Raw genomic sequence first — 17,164 nt, 5'->3', positions numbered from 1 at the left:
ACTAAGCCAGTGTTGTGAAAAACTCAATTTCTCACAACTCACGCTTGAGATTTTTCATGCTTGAGTTGTCAATCATGCAACTCAGCAGTCAAAAAATCATGGATGAGTTGGCTCACCTTTTTAACTCATTGTCTCGTATTTCCACAGTTTACTCACACACGGCAATAGTTTCTTGTTAGTCTGGTAAAATTATAGTAATCATTTCTAATGTAAACAACAACATTCGGGTTTCACGAGTTTTTGCTGGGTTTTGCGACTGAATCATTTTTTACGGTTTGAGCTGATTGAGTTGATTTGCATCAAAATCTCAAGCGTGAGATTTGCGAAGCAGATCTCTAATGAGTTTGCTCTCACGGGAGAGCGTATTGATTGATATTATGAGTGTGAGTCTATCAACACTGTACTAAGCAACGATGATCCATATCACCACCAACCTAGCAAAGAAAATCAATCTCTAACGATCAACGCTCCGTCATCGTAATCATCGTCATCATCGAAACTTCAAAAGCAGTTTTTCTGTTTAAAACTGAAAATTATTCGATGAAAATGTGTTCACTGTGTTGCGGTTGGAGAATTGAATACTGTGAACACATTTTCCAGTAAATTTTCTTGATTTTGAAGGAAAAACTGCTTTTGAAAATTCCGAAATAGATGACGGATCCTGCCCCCTTAACTTCGCTTTCCTTGTTAAAAGTCTTACCGCATTTGGTGTTCCCGCATTTGATATTTGTATTTCAAATGCACACAGCAATATAATATTGTCGCACCGCCACCAAACCAGATCGCGCCAGTGAGACTCGCGACGCGCCTCAACTCGCACGATTTTGAAATCAGTTTTTTAGTGTGGCGCTGCATGCTTACGATTTTTATGAACACAGCGCACTATTCACATATTAGCTGCGACGCACGGGGCCCAAGAAAACAATAATTATAAATAAATGTTGGTCTTGATTTCTACCGGATACATAATATGTAATATCAAATAATCAAATTATGACATACCCGACCAGTGGATTACAACAAAATTGTAGTACAATTAAATCAAGATTTGTTACAAATATCAAATATCGTTTCATTTTTAGAAGCACTTTGAAATGATGGAGGAAATTTTAACATAATTGAAACAAAATCAGTTAGAATAACAAAAGCTGCTTCAAATTTGTTTCAATTTCAAACATAATTATAACACGATTTGTTATAAATTTTTTGAGAGCAATTACTTATAACAAACATGGAGACGAACCGGCCACTGGCTGAAAGTCTCTTTAATAAAGATAAAAAAAAAAATACTTATAACAAATTCAGTTATGGAAAATAACAAAATAAATTATATTTGTGTTTGATTTGAAACATGTTACATGTTTGTGTAAATTATAACATATTTTGTTCAAATTTAGCTTTTTGTATAGAAAATTGTGTTATAATTTTTGTTATTTTATCTACTAACCAGCCAAAATTATAATATATTTTGTTATAAAATACATGATATGTGAGTAAAAATCTATGTAACAATGTTGTTGTAATCCACTGGTCGGGTAACCTACCTTCACTAACTAAGGGAGCGTTTACCCTACCTGCACATGTGTTCAAAGTGTCTTTGGACTTTTCTGTATGTATATTATTTTACCCATTATACATGTTTCAGTGCATCTGAGCTCTGGGGATCGTTGCTTCGTAGAAATGAATTCGTATCACTGTGGTCGCCAGTCGAGCAGTTCATCATTTACAATGAATGGATAGGCCGATTAAGCTTTTTCATGCATAAATGCTCTGAAAATCAACGCATGATTTTGATAAAATAGGGATTATTGGACAATTTATTAGATTTGACTTTTGGTCAAATATGGGTTTTTGTAGGGCATAAATGTTTATGAAGTCATTTGAAAACAACTTAGATATCGGACTCCGTGGCGCAACGGTAGCGCGTCTGACTCCAGATCAGAAGGTTGCGTGTTCAAATCACGTCGGGGTCAAATGGTCTTTTTTGATACGCGCAAGTCCATCCAATCGAAGTTCTTCTAATGTACCTTGAGTTGCAAGCAAGCAACCAGCGTAAATTAAATAAAGCGGTTTTAGGTTTACCTACCCAATCGACGCTTACTAATTTCGCTACATTCGCTTCAAAACGTCCATAAAAACAAAACTGTATTAAAAAAGTACACCTTGAAAAAATATCCTTTAGTGGAGGTATGTTTTTAGCATGGCTCCTGTAATAGCGCAATCCACTGAACACTTGGGAGTTGGTACTAACGCACCACTCTAAGTGCAAAAAGGCAAAAGCAAAATGATTGTTTTTAATTTTATTTTTATAAATTTCATCTAGTTTCTTTTTAATCCTTTCCCTGTCTTTTGATAGCTCCTCCCAATTACTTCTATTCATATTCTGATACCTTTCAAAGTCCTGATCTAATGATTTCAGACCCACCCCCTCATTATACCCTCTTACGTAAATAAATTATGTCCCCCGTACTACCACCTACAGACCCACTCCCTCATAACAATACTACTAATACTACATAAAACAACAAACAATATCCTGACGATACAACTTTTGCTGGGTTATTTTTCAGCTGACAAAAGAAATTACTGCCCCGAGTGAGGATCGAACTCACGACCTTAAGATTATGAGACTTACGCGCTACCGACTGCGCTATCGAGGCTTGTGAATGCAGTCAAAATCGTCTGGAACAAACGAAACGCAGGTGAACATATTTTGAATAAATTAACATTTACATGTCAGTAGGGAAGTAGCGCTGGTTTTGGCCAGCCTAAGAGAAAATGTTTTTAAAAATATGTATGGGAAGCCCTATATGTACTGCAAATGCCTTAAATGAAAGCTTTCATATAGGAACATATAGGAACTGAGCTGGCACCATTTTTCGCTATGAAAATATCGTTGGTCAATGTAGGCCACCAGATATACTGTTGTCCAGAGTTTTAGAGGTTTAGGAATCGAATTACTAAAATGGCCAATCACATTGATTTCTTATAAGAGTAGCCAAAGGAGTACCCTGGTCATGAGTGCTGAAATAACAAGAGAATTTTTTTGATCAATTTGGACAAGTAAACGAATGTAGTTTTATCATCTGAAAGCAGTATACTGAACACGGGATGTTTCTTTCTAATTGGCTACCGTCGGACGGGGCTACTTTTGATTCCAGGGGCTACTTTGGACACTCACTTTTTGTATTTATTAGCAGCGTAAATATTGATCTGAGCAATTTTGTGTCTTCAGCACTTTTATTAACCAATATATGCTCTACCACTAGGCATGATTTTTTCTTGTAACAACATCAACAATAACAGGATAAACAAGAAAACATTTCAAAAAAGCCCGAATAAATATTCACAAGGTATAAAACATTGGCTATACAAACATTGTTTGAATTTTACCCATGTCTTGGAAACTTATTGGGAGCATCACAAAACTATCGAATCGTCATGTTTCATGAAAATCTTGTGATTTGTTTTGCTTAAAATTGTTGTTTTATTAAAATAATTGATCAAAGGTCCTATTTTTGCGACTTTTATTTTATTATAATGTTTTGATTTGTGTATTTTACAACTAAAAAAATAAAATAAATGTTTGTAAAAGTGAATAGACATAAAATACATATATTTCAATACGTATCAATGCCAAATTCACAGCATAATCTCTTAAAAACTATTTTTCGTCATATTTTACATGAATTTGTAGTACAGAACAGTTGCATCCTTCAAAAGCCTAAATTAAACTACTCTTAAGCCAACTCTAGACTGCTAAGAAGCTAAAAGCATATTACAAAAGCAAACTCACTTCTTTACAATCTTGCTAAACTTTACTTCATAGATTGCGTTTTTAATGAAAATTACTTACTGGTATTAAATTAGTTACCGGTAATAATGTGATTCTTCAACATATCGTTCATATTAGAGTGTCCATCCCGGGACATCCCGGGACAAAAAATCCCAGGATTTGACGAATTTCGGGATTTCCCATTTCCCGGGATTTTATTTCTGACATCCCGGGAATCCCGGGATTCCCGAAATGTACGTATAATTTGATGAAAACCACAAAATTCCAATGAAAAACAATGACATTTTTCCTCACTATCAACCTTATTTGATAAAGTAGAACAGCATAATGAAAAGGAGAATAAACTGAGATAAGCAATTTGAAATACACCTAAACTGCTTCGAGAAAATTGACTGAGAAGTTGTCAATCTCGTTTTCCATACAAATATTCAAAAAATTCCAGAAGATTGGAACATGGTTCGATCTCAATAAAACTTTCATAATTTGCTTTTCACTCCGTACCTATCCAAGAAAAATATAAAGATGACCAAATAACGATCCATTTTTTTCTACACGATGCGAAAATCTGCAGTGGGACTGACATGCGTTTAGTTTTCATTATGGGGCAATTCGACTTGGTGTTTTTTTCCTAATTAAACTGAACAAAAAGTGCTTTCTCGTTAGTGCAGCTGAAAGATCATTAGAAGATATAATGTAAACTGATATCAACTCAATTTTTACTAAAATGCAGATGGGACTGACTTGCGATTCACGGCACTAAACTTCAGTCAATAATTTTCAGTTATTAACTTTTAGCATGATCTACAATACCTTCTATGATCTTCAATCGTTTCTTTTGTTCTAAAGTTTTATGACTTTTCAAATGTTTGAAGCAAATTGCATTAAAATTATGACCTAAGTTTACATACTTCCATTCATAAGTGTTATAAAGAATTTGAAAAAATCAAAAAAAAATCCCTAAGCAATCGAACTAAGTTTTGATTTTTGTTAGGTTACTTCATCAGAACAAGAAAATCTTATCTGAAATGTGATTTTCTTTATTTAACACGTTCTTTTGAAAAATTTCATTATCTGTTTATTTCATTGGAAAAAATGTATTGTTTAATTTTTACTTCCATTTCAACCGAAATGCTAGTTTTATTGAAAATTTGATAAATCCCGGGATCCCGGGATTTCCCGGGATAAGCATGAATTTTTGTCCCGAATTCCGGGACGAGCAAAATGGCCGAGAAATGGACACTCTAGTTCATATAACAGTAAGAATAGAAAAAAAAGAGTTTTTGTACATAACTCATCTATCATCGCCCTAGTAGTTACGTCGTTCGTTTATGTCAACTTGAAAATCGAGCATTCGTAACTGATAGTTAAATTTAAGAGGAAGATGAAAATTTAAGTTTTATACTGCAAACTGAGAATAGTGAATGGCATGTTTCGTTGAAATTTGTTATATATGTGTAATTGATTCTAGCTTTGCAATTTTCTACATTAAGTTTATCAATGAAAAACGTTCCATAACATCACAGTGGACGACAATTTATTGAATCAGTTTGAAAGTTATAAGGAAAAATCATTACATTAGCAAATTGTGAAAATGTCCAAAGTAGCCCCTTTTTTGTCTTGAAGGACACACTTTTTTCGCTATTTAAGCATTTTTGTTATTTCTTGATGGATTTGCCTCATATTTTGCACATTTGTCACGTACATATACAACTTAAAAATAGGCAAAAATTATCAACATCTATCCATAATTCTAAGAGTTACAAATCCTCAATGTTAAAGAATGTGAAAATAATGTCAAAAGAAGCCCCGTTTGATGGTATGTGAAACGTTGTTTCATCCACTATGATTACGTTTGGCGATATGGCTAAAACCAGTACGACTACCTTAGTCACGTTGAATTCTGTACAGTAGAAAAATCTCGATCTTCGTTCTCAGAATCAGGAAAAAAGTTAAAAACCCAACTTTCACTATTAATTCACAAAATATTTTTGTATTACATTCAACTCTCCCTTACGATATTCCGTGTATCGATATAGAGCAACCATAGTAAAATGTGGTTATCATGGCTAACACGATTATCCCTTGGATCACAGTTGCACTGGTTTTGTGTTCTGTAACTCGATATCTCCCTACCTCGATGGTCCCTTCAACATCGAGTTATGTAGAGATAACTGTATTATACGATAAGGCCGGAACAAATCCAAAATTCTTTTTTTTTTTCAGGTAAATTAATATATTTTTCATTTCCATATGCTACAAACCACGCCAAAAAGTCATAAAACTAATGTACATAAACCATAATGTTATATAATCCAAAAAAATATGCAAATCGCAAGTTTTTCACTAACTGTTATCATATGTTTTGATAGAATATTACACCGAAAAGGCATTTCATACAAGGTTCAAATATTTGTTAACGATAAAACACAAAAAAAAAATGGAACCTTAAGGTGAAACAGTTTGGAATCAACTTTTAAGATTGCACTGAAACTCATTGGCGTAGCTAGGATTTTTTTCTGGAGGGGGCCTAGGGGGGGCCTAGCAAATACTTGTTTTACAGAAGTAATGTCGGTCGCAATAATCACGATTTTCACAAATTTGGTAGTTTTTACAGATTTTTATCGATTTCATTCATTTATAATTTTGTCTCATTTCGTGGCATATCAGTGATATTTGTAAATTTCAATCATCGCTACGAAACAGATTCACTTATGTTGTAACCTGGGAGGGAGGCACCGATACTACACACGAAATATAAGACAACTTTATTTTGAACTGCAAGATAACTCCAGCTTGCCAACAACAATCAAGGCAGGCTTCGAGAAAATCGGTAGTTTCCTTTTGTTGTGCACCTTCGATCTTTCTTGACAAACATGAAAAAAGGGCCGCAGTATTCTATGCACTAAGGCTGTGAACCGTTTCACTAGTTCGTTTGACTATTAGTTAAAATTTGACATTTCAATAGTTATTTTCCCCTCAAATGGTTAAATTGAACATCGCAGTCGACCCATTTGAGCTTTGACAGTCGAGTAGTTATTTCAGAACAAAGTTGACAGATGGTTAGTTATTCTCAAATTCACGGGAGCAAAAAATAACCTTCGAACTGTCAAGTTTAACCATGCTTCAGAGCAGGGTTATTTCTAACCGGAGGGGAAATAACTATCGAGCTGTCAAATTTTTACTAAAAGTTAAACGAACTGGTAAAACGGTTCACAGCCTAAATATTCATTTTTATTGGAAAAAGTAGAACGATGCGTTTTTCAATGCTTTATGTTCAATCAGATTAAATGGTGCTCACCACGTGACATTACTTGTGTTATGTGCATGAATTAATTTTCATTCGATTGCTATCACTTTTGAAGAAATACGAAAATGTGTTTTAATCAGTTACGCGCTTTTTTCATGTTAGTCCAATGTTTGAGATCTGGGCTCACAGTGACAGTTCGTGACAGCGGAATCTCGGCTCACTATGACGTACAGAAATTTTGTATTGATTTCTCCCTCCCAGGTTGTAACCAGTCAAAAATCTTTAAAGAATTCTAGCAAAAAGCTCACAAGGATTGTCTTTTGTGTTTCTCCTTTGATTATTTCAGGAATTAAATCATGTGCTTTGAACAGTTTCCTCTGAGAATCCCTACGGGAATTTATTCATGAATTATGTTCGCACTTTTCTGTGTTTTTTTCAAGAACTCCTTTACTAGTTTCAGTGTTGCTCAGACTCATTTCCCCGAAAATAACATTTTCCGAACTACGAAGCCACGAGCTACTACAACCATGCTCTATCCTCCTAAGATAGAAAAGCAGGTGGTTAAGCTTGAGTACTGCACACAAAATTGAACAATTTTGATCCCAGAGAGCCACAATTCAAGTTTCGGTGAAATGAAATGAGTGAGTGAGTGAGTGCGAATCATTTCACCGAAACTTGAATTGCGGCCCACCGAGATCGAAACTGTCGGATCCCATGTGCAACACTCAAGCCCAACCACCTCCCCCTCCATCTCAGGAATACAACGCACAGTTATAACAGTTCATGGCTTCATAATTCGAATTTCGGGGAAATGAGTCTGGTCAACACTGACTAGTTTTCATTGAGTTCGTCCTGGGATTCCCCAAGAGAATCATTCTCAGACTTTTTGATCTCATCAGAAAATTTCTCGAAGAATCTCTATCGCACTGCTTAAAAAATCGTTTGAAGAATTCCGCATTACAAATTCTTTTAATACTTTCTCCTCGAAGCTCCTCTAGGTACACATTACATATAAATTCCAATTGTTTGTTTAAAGTATCCCCCTGTGTTCATAAATAATTTGTTTAGGATTTCTAAGGATTTCTCCAAAATATAGAACAAAAATATATAGGATTCTCACCAAAAATGACTTCACAATCAACAAGCAAGATAATAAATCTTCGAGCTGTTTGGTAGAATACCTATAAGTAGATGAAAAAACCGAATTTAGTACTATACCATTTAATTCCACTAGAGTTTGTATCCTTTGACAGATACGCGTATTTCGACCTCAACTGTAAGGCCGTCTTCAGTGACGTGTACTAGACTCGACTCGACTCGAAGTCGAGTCTAGTACACGACTCTGAAGACGGCCTTACAGTTGCGGTCGAAATACGCGTATCTGTCAAAGGATACAAACTCTAGTGGAATTAAATGGTATAGTACTAAATTCGTTTTTTTCATCTACCAACAAGCAAGGATTCATTCCACGAATTCTTCAGAGAGTTCACCAACAGTTTTTCCAACTTTGCTTTTGAATTTCTCTCTAAGGTTTCTCTATAGAATTGTTTGAAGAATCGTAGCAAAATTATCCAGACATCCTGCAAAAATACTAATTGGCTCTTCCAGGTGTTACTTTAAGGATTCCTAGCAATATTCCACGAAAATTTACTGAGCAATTTAAAAGAATTCAATTGGGATATTTTATTCATGATTGCTCAGAGAAGCTCTCCGCAAGAAATCTGTATTTTTTCACAGATAATTATTTGTTTTGATTTATCTAAAATCAAGGTGCAATATCTCTTCCGTGAAAATAATCAAAGATTCCCGAGTAATTTGTACAGAGATTTATCAGAGAATTATATTATTGTTTCTTGTAGATTCTTCTGAAAAATTACCAAAGATTCATCTTAGCATTTTCCAGAGCTTTTTTCATAAAACCGCACTAACGATTCTTTTGGGATTTTAATTGAACATTTTTTTCACCAGATTCACTAAACACTTGCAATTCATTCTTAATCTTAAAAAAAAAATCTCCAGAAGTTCCATCAAGTATTCTTTCAGGTTCTAGAAATAACTCATTTTTTTGCGAATATAAATCTCAGGAATCTTCCATAAAAAAGACATATAAAAATTTAAACACTCTCCATTTTTTGGGTCTAAAACTACTCCTGAAAAAACTTAATATTTTTTAGGGATTGCTTTATAAATTCCTCTATGAATCACTCCATATCAGATTTCTAAAGTAACAAAAGGCTTGAAATAACCTTGTTGATAAGTTATTGAATAATTGCAGCTTAAACATACTTCGGAAAATATCACTGAATTCCTGTCGTAAAATTTAAGAATTTCTGAAACATGTTAACAATGTACCTCACAGAAAAGCTTAAGTGGTTCTTGTAGGATTTACTACATAAAATCGTATTCTTTTTCGACATCTTTTATAATAGAAAATGATCCATGTTAAAACGTATGAAATTTTTACTGAAAGTATTTGTAACTAGAGTCTTATTTAATATTTAGTATGAACTCTGAAGATTCATGATACTATGGTGAACATATTGATGTAGAACCCATTTTTTCCTACCTCTAGAAATTCCAAACAAACTTTTTTGAAGGTTTTATTATCGACTATTTTGTAGTACTGTAGAAGTTTAACGTGAAAATGTAAGATTCTAATTTAACCCTTTCTTTCCCACAGCTTTGTTTGACAATTTAACTATCAAAATGGCGTTTCAGAAAACAAAAAGTTTTTACAAATAAGCTACATTCAAAATGTATTCAAAGCTATTCAAAATCACAATAATTTGTTTATTGTTTTTTAATAGTTAGTTGATTATTTTCCAATAGTTTGACCCTAAGGTCACTTATTTCGATGTTTGATAAGACAAATGAGCGAATAAATTTATTCCAATCATTATTGAGCTACTCGTACCAATTCGGTTTAGCTACCGTTCGTTGAAAGTCGGTGGCACCTGTGCTACCATGGGAAAAAGAGGGTTAAATCTTAGTGAAAACTTCTGCATTACTTTGAAATTTTGTTGAGGAATTCCTGATGGATTTTCAGGAATTAGAAATCATACGCATAAGAATTCTGTAATTTTTCACAATTTGTATAATTAGATTTAGATTCTTTAAAGCGATGCTTTTTGGAGTATGGAAAGATTTGTACGAGGTTCCTCAAAGCGGTTTGCGAAGGAAGAAGAAACATTAAAATGTTGAAGCAAGGGTATAAGCAGGGCAACGTACGGCCCGCGGGCCGCATCTGGCCCGCGACCTCATTTTGTGCGACCCACGGAGGGTTCGAAGATTCCTCTCATATTTGGCCCGTTGACTATTCTACCAACTCAAAGTTACAACATAAAAAGTTACAACTTTGTAGTTTTCAATTGAGTTTCAACCTAAAATCTTAGCTAGGTAATTATTTTAATTGTTTTGTTTGATTTTTTTTATCTTCTTATATATATAATTTCATGCATGATTCAAATTCTAAATCTCAAATTCTGGGAATGTTTTTACCATGATTTTCCTTGACATAAAAACTATGTAGCCTGAACAAAACTTATGGGCAGAAGGCTAAATTTTCATACATAATTTCACTGAATCATAGGCTAATATTCCCGCAGAATCCTGTAAATAAATTTAACAAATACCTAGGCGTAATTCACGCCGAATCCTTGAAATTATTATAAATAATACGGGATTTTTACTAAACTTTGAACAGGATTTTAATAAGAATTCTAGATCCGACTATGATGGAAAACATCGGCAATATTCTCACAGAATTTCCACCAGGATTACAAGCACATCTAACCAGGATTTTCTACAGAATTTTCTTTAAATTCTGGGCTAGATTACAATATAACGCTATGTAACTTTTTGTCTTTTGAATTACTTTTTACCACTCTCAAAGATTTCAAGCTTTCAAAATGATTATTGAGTAAGATTTTGAAGGAATAGGAGATTTTCGTTATAGCTTGTAGCATATTCTGGATCATGCTTTTAATACTAGGGGCCTGTTCACAAATTTCATAACGCTTGAGGGGGTCCTCAAAATGTTACACCTCATACAAAATGTGTAGAATATTCATACAAAAAGAGGTGCAAGGGGGTGGGTGGGTGTCCAAATTAGTAATTTTCGGCGTTATGAAATTTGCGAATGAACCCTAGGTCGGATTCTGATAGGATTAAAAGTATGATTATTATAAAATCCTGGGCATTTTCCCACAAGATCCAAAATTCTAGATTCTTCAAAATATTCTGAACTGGATTATTATATAATTTTGAAAGTAACGCTCATAATATTCTACAGAATGCTTAGCATCAATTATCTATTTTTCGATTACTTAAAATAAATCTTACTTTATTCACAGATTATATGAATTTCATTTATATTTGTGCGTTTGCGTTTAAAAATGTGGCCCGCGACATAAAATTGTTTCTGTGATTTGGCCCGCGGTTCAAAAAGGTTGGGCAGGCCTGATAAAGCATACCTTCTTCGTCAAATTCGGCTTTATTCCATTTTCGCTTTCGAGCTGGTAAGAGGGCCGCCGAACCTGCTCCTCGCTACCTGCGCCAACGCAAGATTTGTACGAGATGACTGAATAAAATCAGCCAAAGCCGCTCGTAGAAGCACCCATCGTCATCGCCACCGTAAACCTCATCGAACTAGGAGGATTCCAACATGTACGCCATCAAAATGTGTGTCCGTGTTACTCGAATCTCACCGTTCAGTCGGCCCTTTTCAGGGCCAAATTGCCAATAGGGGCCTTCCTTAGCCTTCCTTAGTGGTTAGAGTAAACGGCTACAAAACAAAGCCATGCTGGAGGTGTCTGAGTTCGATTCCCGGTCGGTACAAGATCTTTTCATAATTGGAATTTCCTTGACTTCCCTGGGCATTGTCTTGTACACAAGCCCCACTGGTTTTTAAAGTATTTCACTTTGAAATCCGAAACTCTGAAAAAGCTTCCTAACCGAATGACAGATCTCCCTTAAACCATAACGTAATTGAATACAAACAATCACAGCACCTATTATCCATCATCAACATCCTATCATCTGCAAAAAGCTACCGCACTGTTGTTAGAGTCTGATCCAGAATTGATCGAAGTTGTGTCCATAGTAGTCGGACGTCAACCCCGCGGTAATGTAACAGACATTACCCACCCTAATTTTTTATCTTTAATAACGATTTTAGGCACACCGTGGCACAGAATTCTCTAGGTATAGGAACTTTCAATTCTAAAAGTAACTGCAAAACGGGATGAATTATGTTCATAGTTCGATTTTTGCTGATTGATAAAAGCATAATGAGTTAGGGTCGGTGTTACCTTAGTGGACAGTCCCATATAGTCGCACTAGTGGCTTCTTACTGACAAACTGTCTGTTGCGCTGTGAAGAGCTAGTGTCATTGACTATATGCCTTGAGCTATTTATCTAAGTATCATTGATACACAGCTTGACTATGTTCAAAAAATGATCGAAATAATTAGTTTTGCTTAAAATTTGACCTCCCTTGCGCCTATAGTGAACCTATTGTTCCTATAGTAGCTCTACTGAGAGAAACTATTTTTTATTTTACAAAATAATTTATGAATTAAGAACTTTTTTTACATCAAATGAAAGCTTTTGATGTACACTTTGTAGGAAAAATATAAAAGTTTTGTAAATATACGGTTTTGATAAGTATTTTGCCAACGCCGTGATGCTAGTACTACAATAAGAACAGAAATTAGAAAAAGTATTACTATAGGCACATGTGTTCCTATAGTGGCACACGCGATAATAAATGCAAAAAATTGAGTTTTCGTAGTTTTCATATTTTTCTCACAAAATCAAGATAAAATGCTTTCAGATGATGAAAAAATAATGACGATAGCGTTATTTTTCGATTTTATACGAATTTTTGTTCTTAGCTATGCGGCTATTGGTACATCGACCCTACTTATTGAGTAATCTGTGCTGTGCGGTGATGCTGTGAAAGTGGCATACAGTAATGTGAAAGAAAATTGTGTTTATTTGTATAAGAAGACAAACTTCATGTTTTGAGCGTTATTTTGTCAATGCATATTTTTCCATATGGGACAATTTCACTTTTGTGAGCAGTATTGTCCATTACCGTAAAATGGGGTGAAGTTGATCACTTTTGTGCCATTTTGTTCTATAATTCCCAGTAGGATCCATGTATTATCATCCAAATATTTTTAAAACCTGTACTGGTTGAATGTTTATCGAATTACACATACGTAATTTTGACGAAATGTAATCATAATAATGAAAATATTTTTTAGAAATCAAAAAGTGCGATAGGTTTCGTGATATAAAACGATATGCTAATCAAAAGATTTGGGGTCACTGAATCTGAATCAAGTCTCAAAAATCTTACAACTTAATGATAAATCGGTCAATTTTAGAGTTAAAAGTTGTGAATTACAGAATACACCGCATTAAACGCCTAATGGTATGCAATTTTCCTTTGAATTAGCAACTCGCTCACAAAAAGAACGTGTTTTTCTCTGAAAATGAAATTTTATCGTCAATGCAAATTCAAAACTGAGTTCACAGAATATACCTGGAATGTATGAAACGGTTTATTTAAATGGTATTTTTATATAGCCTTGGCAATAGTCGATTGTTTGGAAAAGTATGCTTCAACAGTTCATCAAACATTTCATAGAAAAACTGTTTTTACATGGTATAATTATCTTGCATATAAAAACGAACTTCAAAACATCAAGAGCAGATATCAGGTAATGTGACATTAGACTGGCCCTTAAACAAAAAAGTTGTAAAACTCAACGGGGCACCCCCTAGATATGTGCCTTACGATAAGAAAAAGGTCTCTCAAAATTTCAACTCATTTGGTTGCGCCACCAGCTGGCGCATTCAATTCGAAGTTTGTATGGGATATTCGTTTCAAATATATTAAAAATTAACCTTTTGTCACTGTTTCGTTCTGTATACTGAATGATCGTGTTCAATTGGGCCCAGAATGACAAATACATTAGTTGATACCCTAATGAACATAATTGCAGAAGGTTGTATCCGGATTCAAGCTCATTTTCAATAACATTTCAGTTGTTGAAAGTTAGGTTTGAATCAGAACTCCCGTACAATCACATATCGTATGCGCCTTGCGCAGCCGCTCGCCCAGCGTCATAGGTGGCTATGATGCGCCTAGTGGTGACCATCATGCTATGTTGGAAAAATACAGAGTAGTACTGCAGATTAACTTCAGATAGTTAAAACACCAACTTTATCAATTTTAATCATGCTACAACCTTGTACAATATTGTTCGCTATGGTATTAAGTAGTGTTTCTGACATTCTGGGTTGAATTGAACCCGATCAGCATTTTTCCCGAACCAAACTGGATATGTTGTGCTGTTTCCCATATGTTTGAGCAGGAAATCCCATATTAAGTTCAATTCAAATGCGCCAGCTCATGGAACTATCAAATGAGCTGAAATTTTCAGGAAGTCTTCCTCTATCCCTAAGGAATAATTCTGGGGGGTGCCCCGTGGAATTATACAACTTTATTTTTCTCTCATACTGAGCTGGGCCAGTCTAATGTGACATAACACAAATTGTGATAATTGAAATCGGATCATAGCTCTCTTGACAGTTTATACATGTGGGTACGGGAATGATCAACTTTTCCCCACTAATCAACTACACCCCGAATTACGGTACTATAGTTTTCGGATAGACATCCAAGATGAGTAATCGATGAATTTCTTCATAAAATACTTTGGTAAAATTTATTTTTTAACGAATAAACCGACCTTCTGGTTGTATTTTTGATAAAATCAATGAAAGAAGATCCAACTTTTCTTTTAGCTCTATGATTTCTTTAGTTCTGAATTATAAATATATTATTTATCTGTATGAATAACCTAGTTGAAACCCCTGGCCTCACTCCAATGGTAGTATATACTCAATGTACACGGTGCAAATGAGTTTGGGATACCTTCAAATACAGTATGGAGTATCTTCAGTATAATTAAATCCTAGAATAATTAAACACTCGAGATTTTTATTATTCATTGATTGGTACAAACAACTGAATGAACTAAACAATTATTTACAAATTTGGTTCTGATCACTTGTTTACGAAAAAAAAGTACAATATCACGGATTCAACGTAGATTAGTGTTTAAAATCATAGGATGAACATCTTATGTCTCTGAAATGCACATTTTGAAGTTATTTCACTTGATGGTAGTCTTGGTTTCCAACGCCCAAACGTGCTGTGGCCATCCGGTTCTGCCTTTGATTTTCTTTCCCTCGTTGGCCAGGTTCTGAAAATGTAAAAGAAAATGCATTCCGTTAGGTAAATTTAGGCTCGATAATCCTGAGAATTATTTTTCATATTCCGTCCGTTGCATTCAATATTGATATCTTTATGTTCCTAAAACCACTTGAGATAACAGTTTCAGTCGATTTTCCCAAACTTCGTGTTTGTCTTTGAAGGCGGTATCCCTTTGACTGGCTACGATGCATTTGACTGGCGCTCTACAATGTGACTACTGTGCTTCTTCTCGCGATGAATCGGAGCTCAGTTCGTATAGTTTTCCCCAGTATATGGCTTCAAATAGAAAATTGAGAAGCAACTGAATCAAGTGCGATCCTCATTGCACTTTGCATTTTCTTCCGTTCTGACGGTTGTGACTTTGAGTTTGCCGCTCAATTAAAATATGTCAAACGAATTAAGTGAATGAAGAGCAATTTGTATTATGGACGGGTAAGTGGCTTGGTCGTTCACAGACGTAAATCATACTCTGGTAAGGGTTGAAGTGGTTTACCTACAGTGTGTGGCATTGTTGGGAAAATATGTCTTGGGAGATAAGTCATACTAGACATTTTGATGTGGTTGTACATGTACGAGTTTTAAAATGAATTGATGGGTTTGAAAGTGTTCAGTGAGGTATATGTTATACCCCAAACTACTTTTCTAGGTAGAAATGAATTTAGGTTAATGACACATTTTGCCCTTCATATAATAATGTTGATTTTATTTGCTTATGGGAGATTCATTAAAAAAAACTGTGGGAAATCTGTGAAAGAGGATAATTGAACACCAAGTTTTACCGAAAGTTTAACCTCTCTACCACAAAACAAAAAAGTGGCTTTAAAACTACAAGTATTAGACATAAAAATAAATGTTCTTTGTGTATATTAACCAATCTATATATTGAATGAACTTTAAATGTAAAGAACCGCAGTGTTTTAAAATATTTCTTAACAGTTATTTGTCTGGGATAACACTTGATTGTCATGAAAGGTCAAAAAGATGACGGATTAGAGATTTCATTTTACATATATCAAATCGTCAAGTTATCTTTATCAATCAGTCATATTTATCAACCAAATTAATTAATTACATGAACTCTAGAAAACAAACTCGTGATAGAATTTTTAGCGAAAATTCTGTTCACGAGAAACTTACTGTCAAAAATGCATTGAAGATTTTAAAGTAGAGGTACAAAACGAATATCTTGAAGCAATTCTTAACAAATCTGTGGATATCGAGGTTTTTGGTTGTTGACAACATTGTGGCGAAAATCGTGAACGAATAGCAGAACATTCTGAAAAAAAATCCTGGCAGAATTTGAAATTCAAAAACAAGCAAAAAAAAAACTCAGACTGAATTTGTGGAAACATTACTCTAAAATTGAACTCTTTTTTTCCAATTAAACAATAACTCCAGAATAAAATTGATTATTGATAAACTTAAGACGAACCGAATCAGATGAATGTTGTGCATAAGCCATTAGAAAAATGGTTCCATGCGTTTCAACTGCACGTTCCAATAAATGAATAATAGGGTCCTAAAGCTCTGTCCCAATTTAAATGCCAAACGCTTAAGTTTAGCCCAAAAACACATGTTTACTCAATTGTTTAATGTTTTTTGTTTGTTTAAGTCCAAAAAACATTGTTTAAGTTTTTTTTTTTAGATTTTGTCACACCCCTTAGCTTAACGATCAACTTTTGTGGCCCATCCAAAAGTTTCTATATTTGACATAAGTAAATTTGAAATAAATAATTTGAATCAATACTGAAAATACCTGAAAGGCTATGATTTCGTGAAGTTAGGCGGAGAAAGAAACTAACGATTTTTTAGAATTTTACCATTTTGTCAA

The 17,164-nt window shown here is 34.4% G+C and overlaps 1 protein-coding gene and 2 non-coding genes across 3 annotated transcripts in view; 1 reads left to right on the top strand and 2 right to left on the bottom strand.

The window, feature by feature from the left end:
• The first annotated feature begins 1,901 nt into the window (after positions 1-1,901).
• Trnaw-cca lies at positions 1,902-1,973 on the top strand. Its single transcript has one exon. It is a non-coding gene; the product is annotated as a tRNA-Trp (tRNA).
• A 614-nt stretch (positions 1,974-2,587) lies between these two features.
• On the bottom strand, positions 2,588-2,660 carry Trnam-cau. The gene has a single exon. It is a non-coding gene; the product is annotated as a tRNA-Met (tRNA).
• A 12,380-nt stretch (positions 2,661-15,040) lies between these two features.
• The window catches only part of LOC5574585 (heart- and neural crest derivatives-expressed protein 2), a 42,793-nt gene continuing 40,669 nt past the window's right edge, over positions 15,041-17,164 (bottom strand). Inside the window, exon 6 of the mRNA XM_001655159.2 lies at positions 15,041-15,322. Coding sequence (XP_001655209.2) covers positions 15,233-15,322 — 90 coding nt within the window. The 3' untranslated portion in view covers positions 15,041-15,232. The remainder of the gene's footprint in view (positions 15,323-17,164) is intronic.

This window comes from Aedes aegypti, chromosome 1, assembly GCF_002204515.2.
Source record: "Aedes aegypti strain LVP_AGWG chromosome 1, AaegL5.0 Primary Assembly, whole genome shotgun sequence".
Lineage (NCBI taxonomy): Eukaryota > Metazoa > Arthropoda > Insecta > Diptera > Culicidae > Aedes > Aedes aegypti.
The sequence above is the reverse complement of the archived record's forward strand: the minus strand, read 5'-3'. Positions and strand labels throughout refer to the sequence as shown.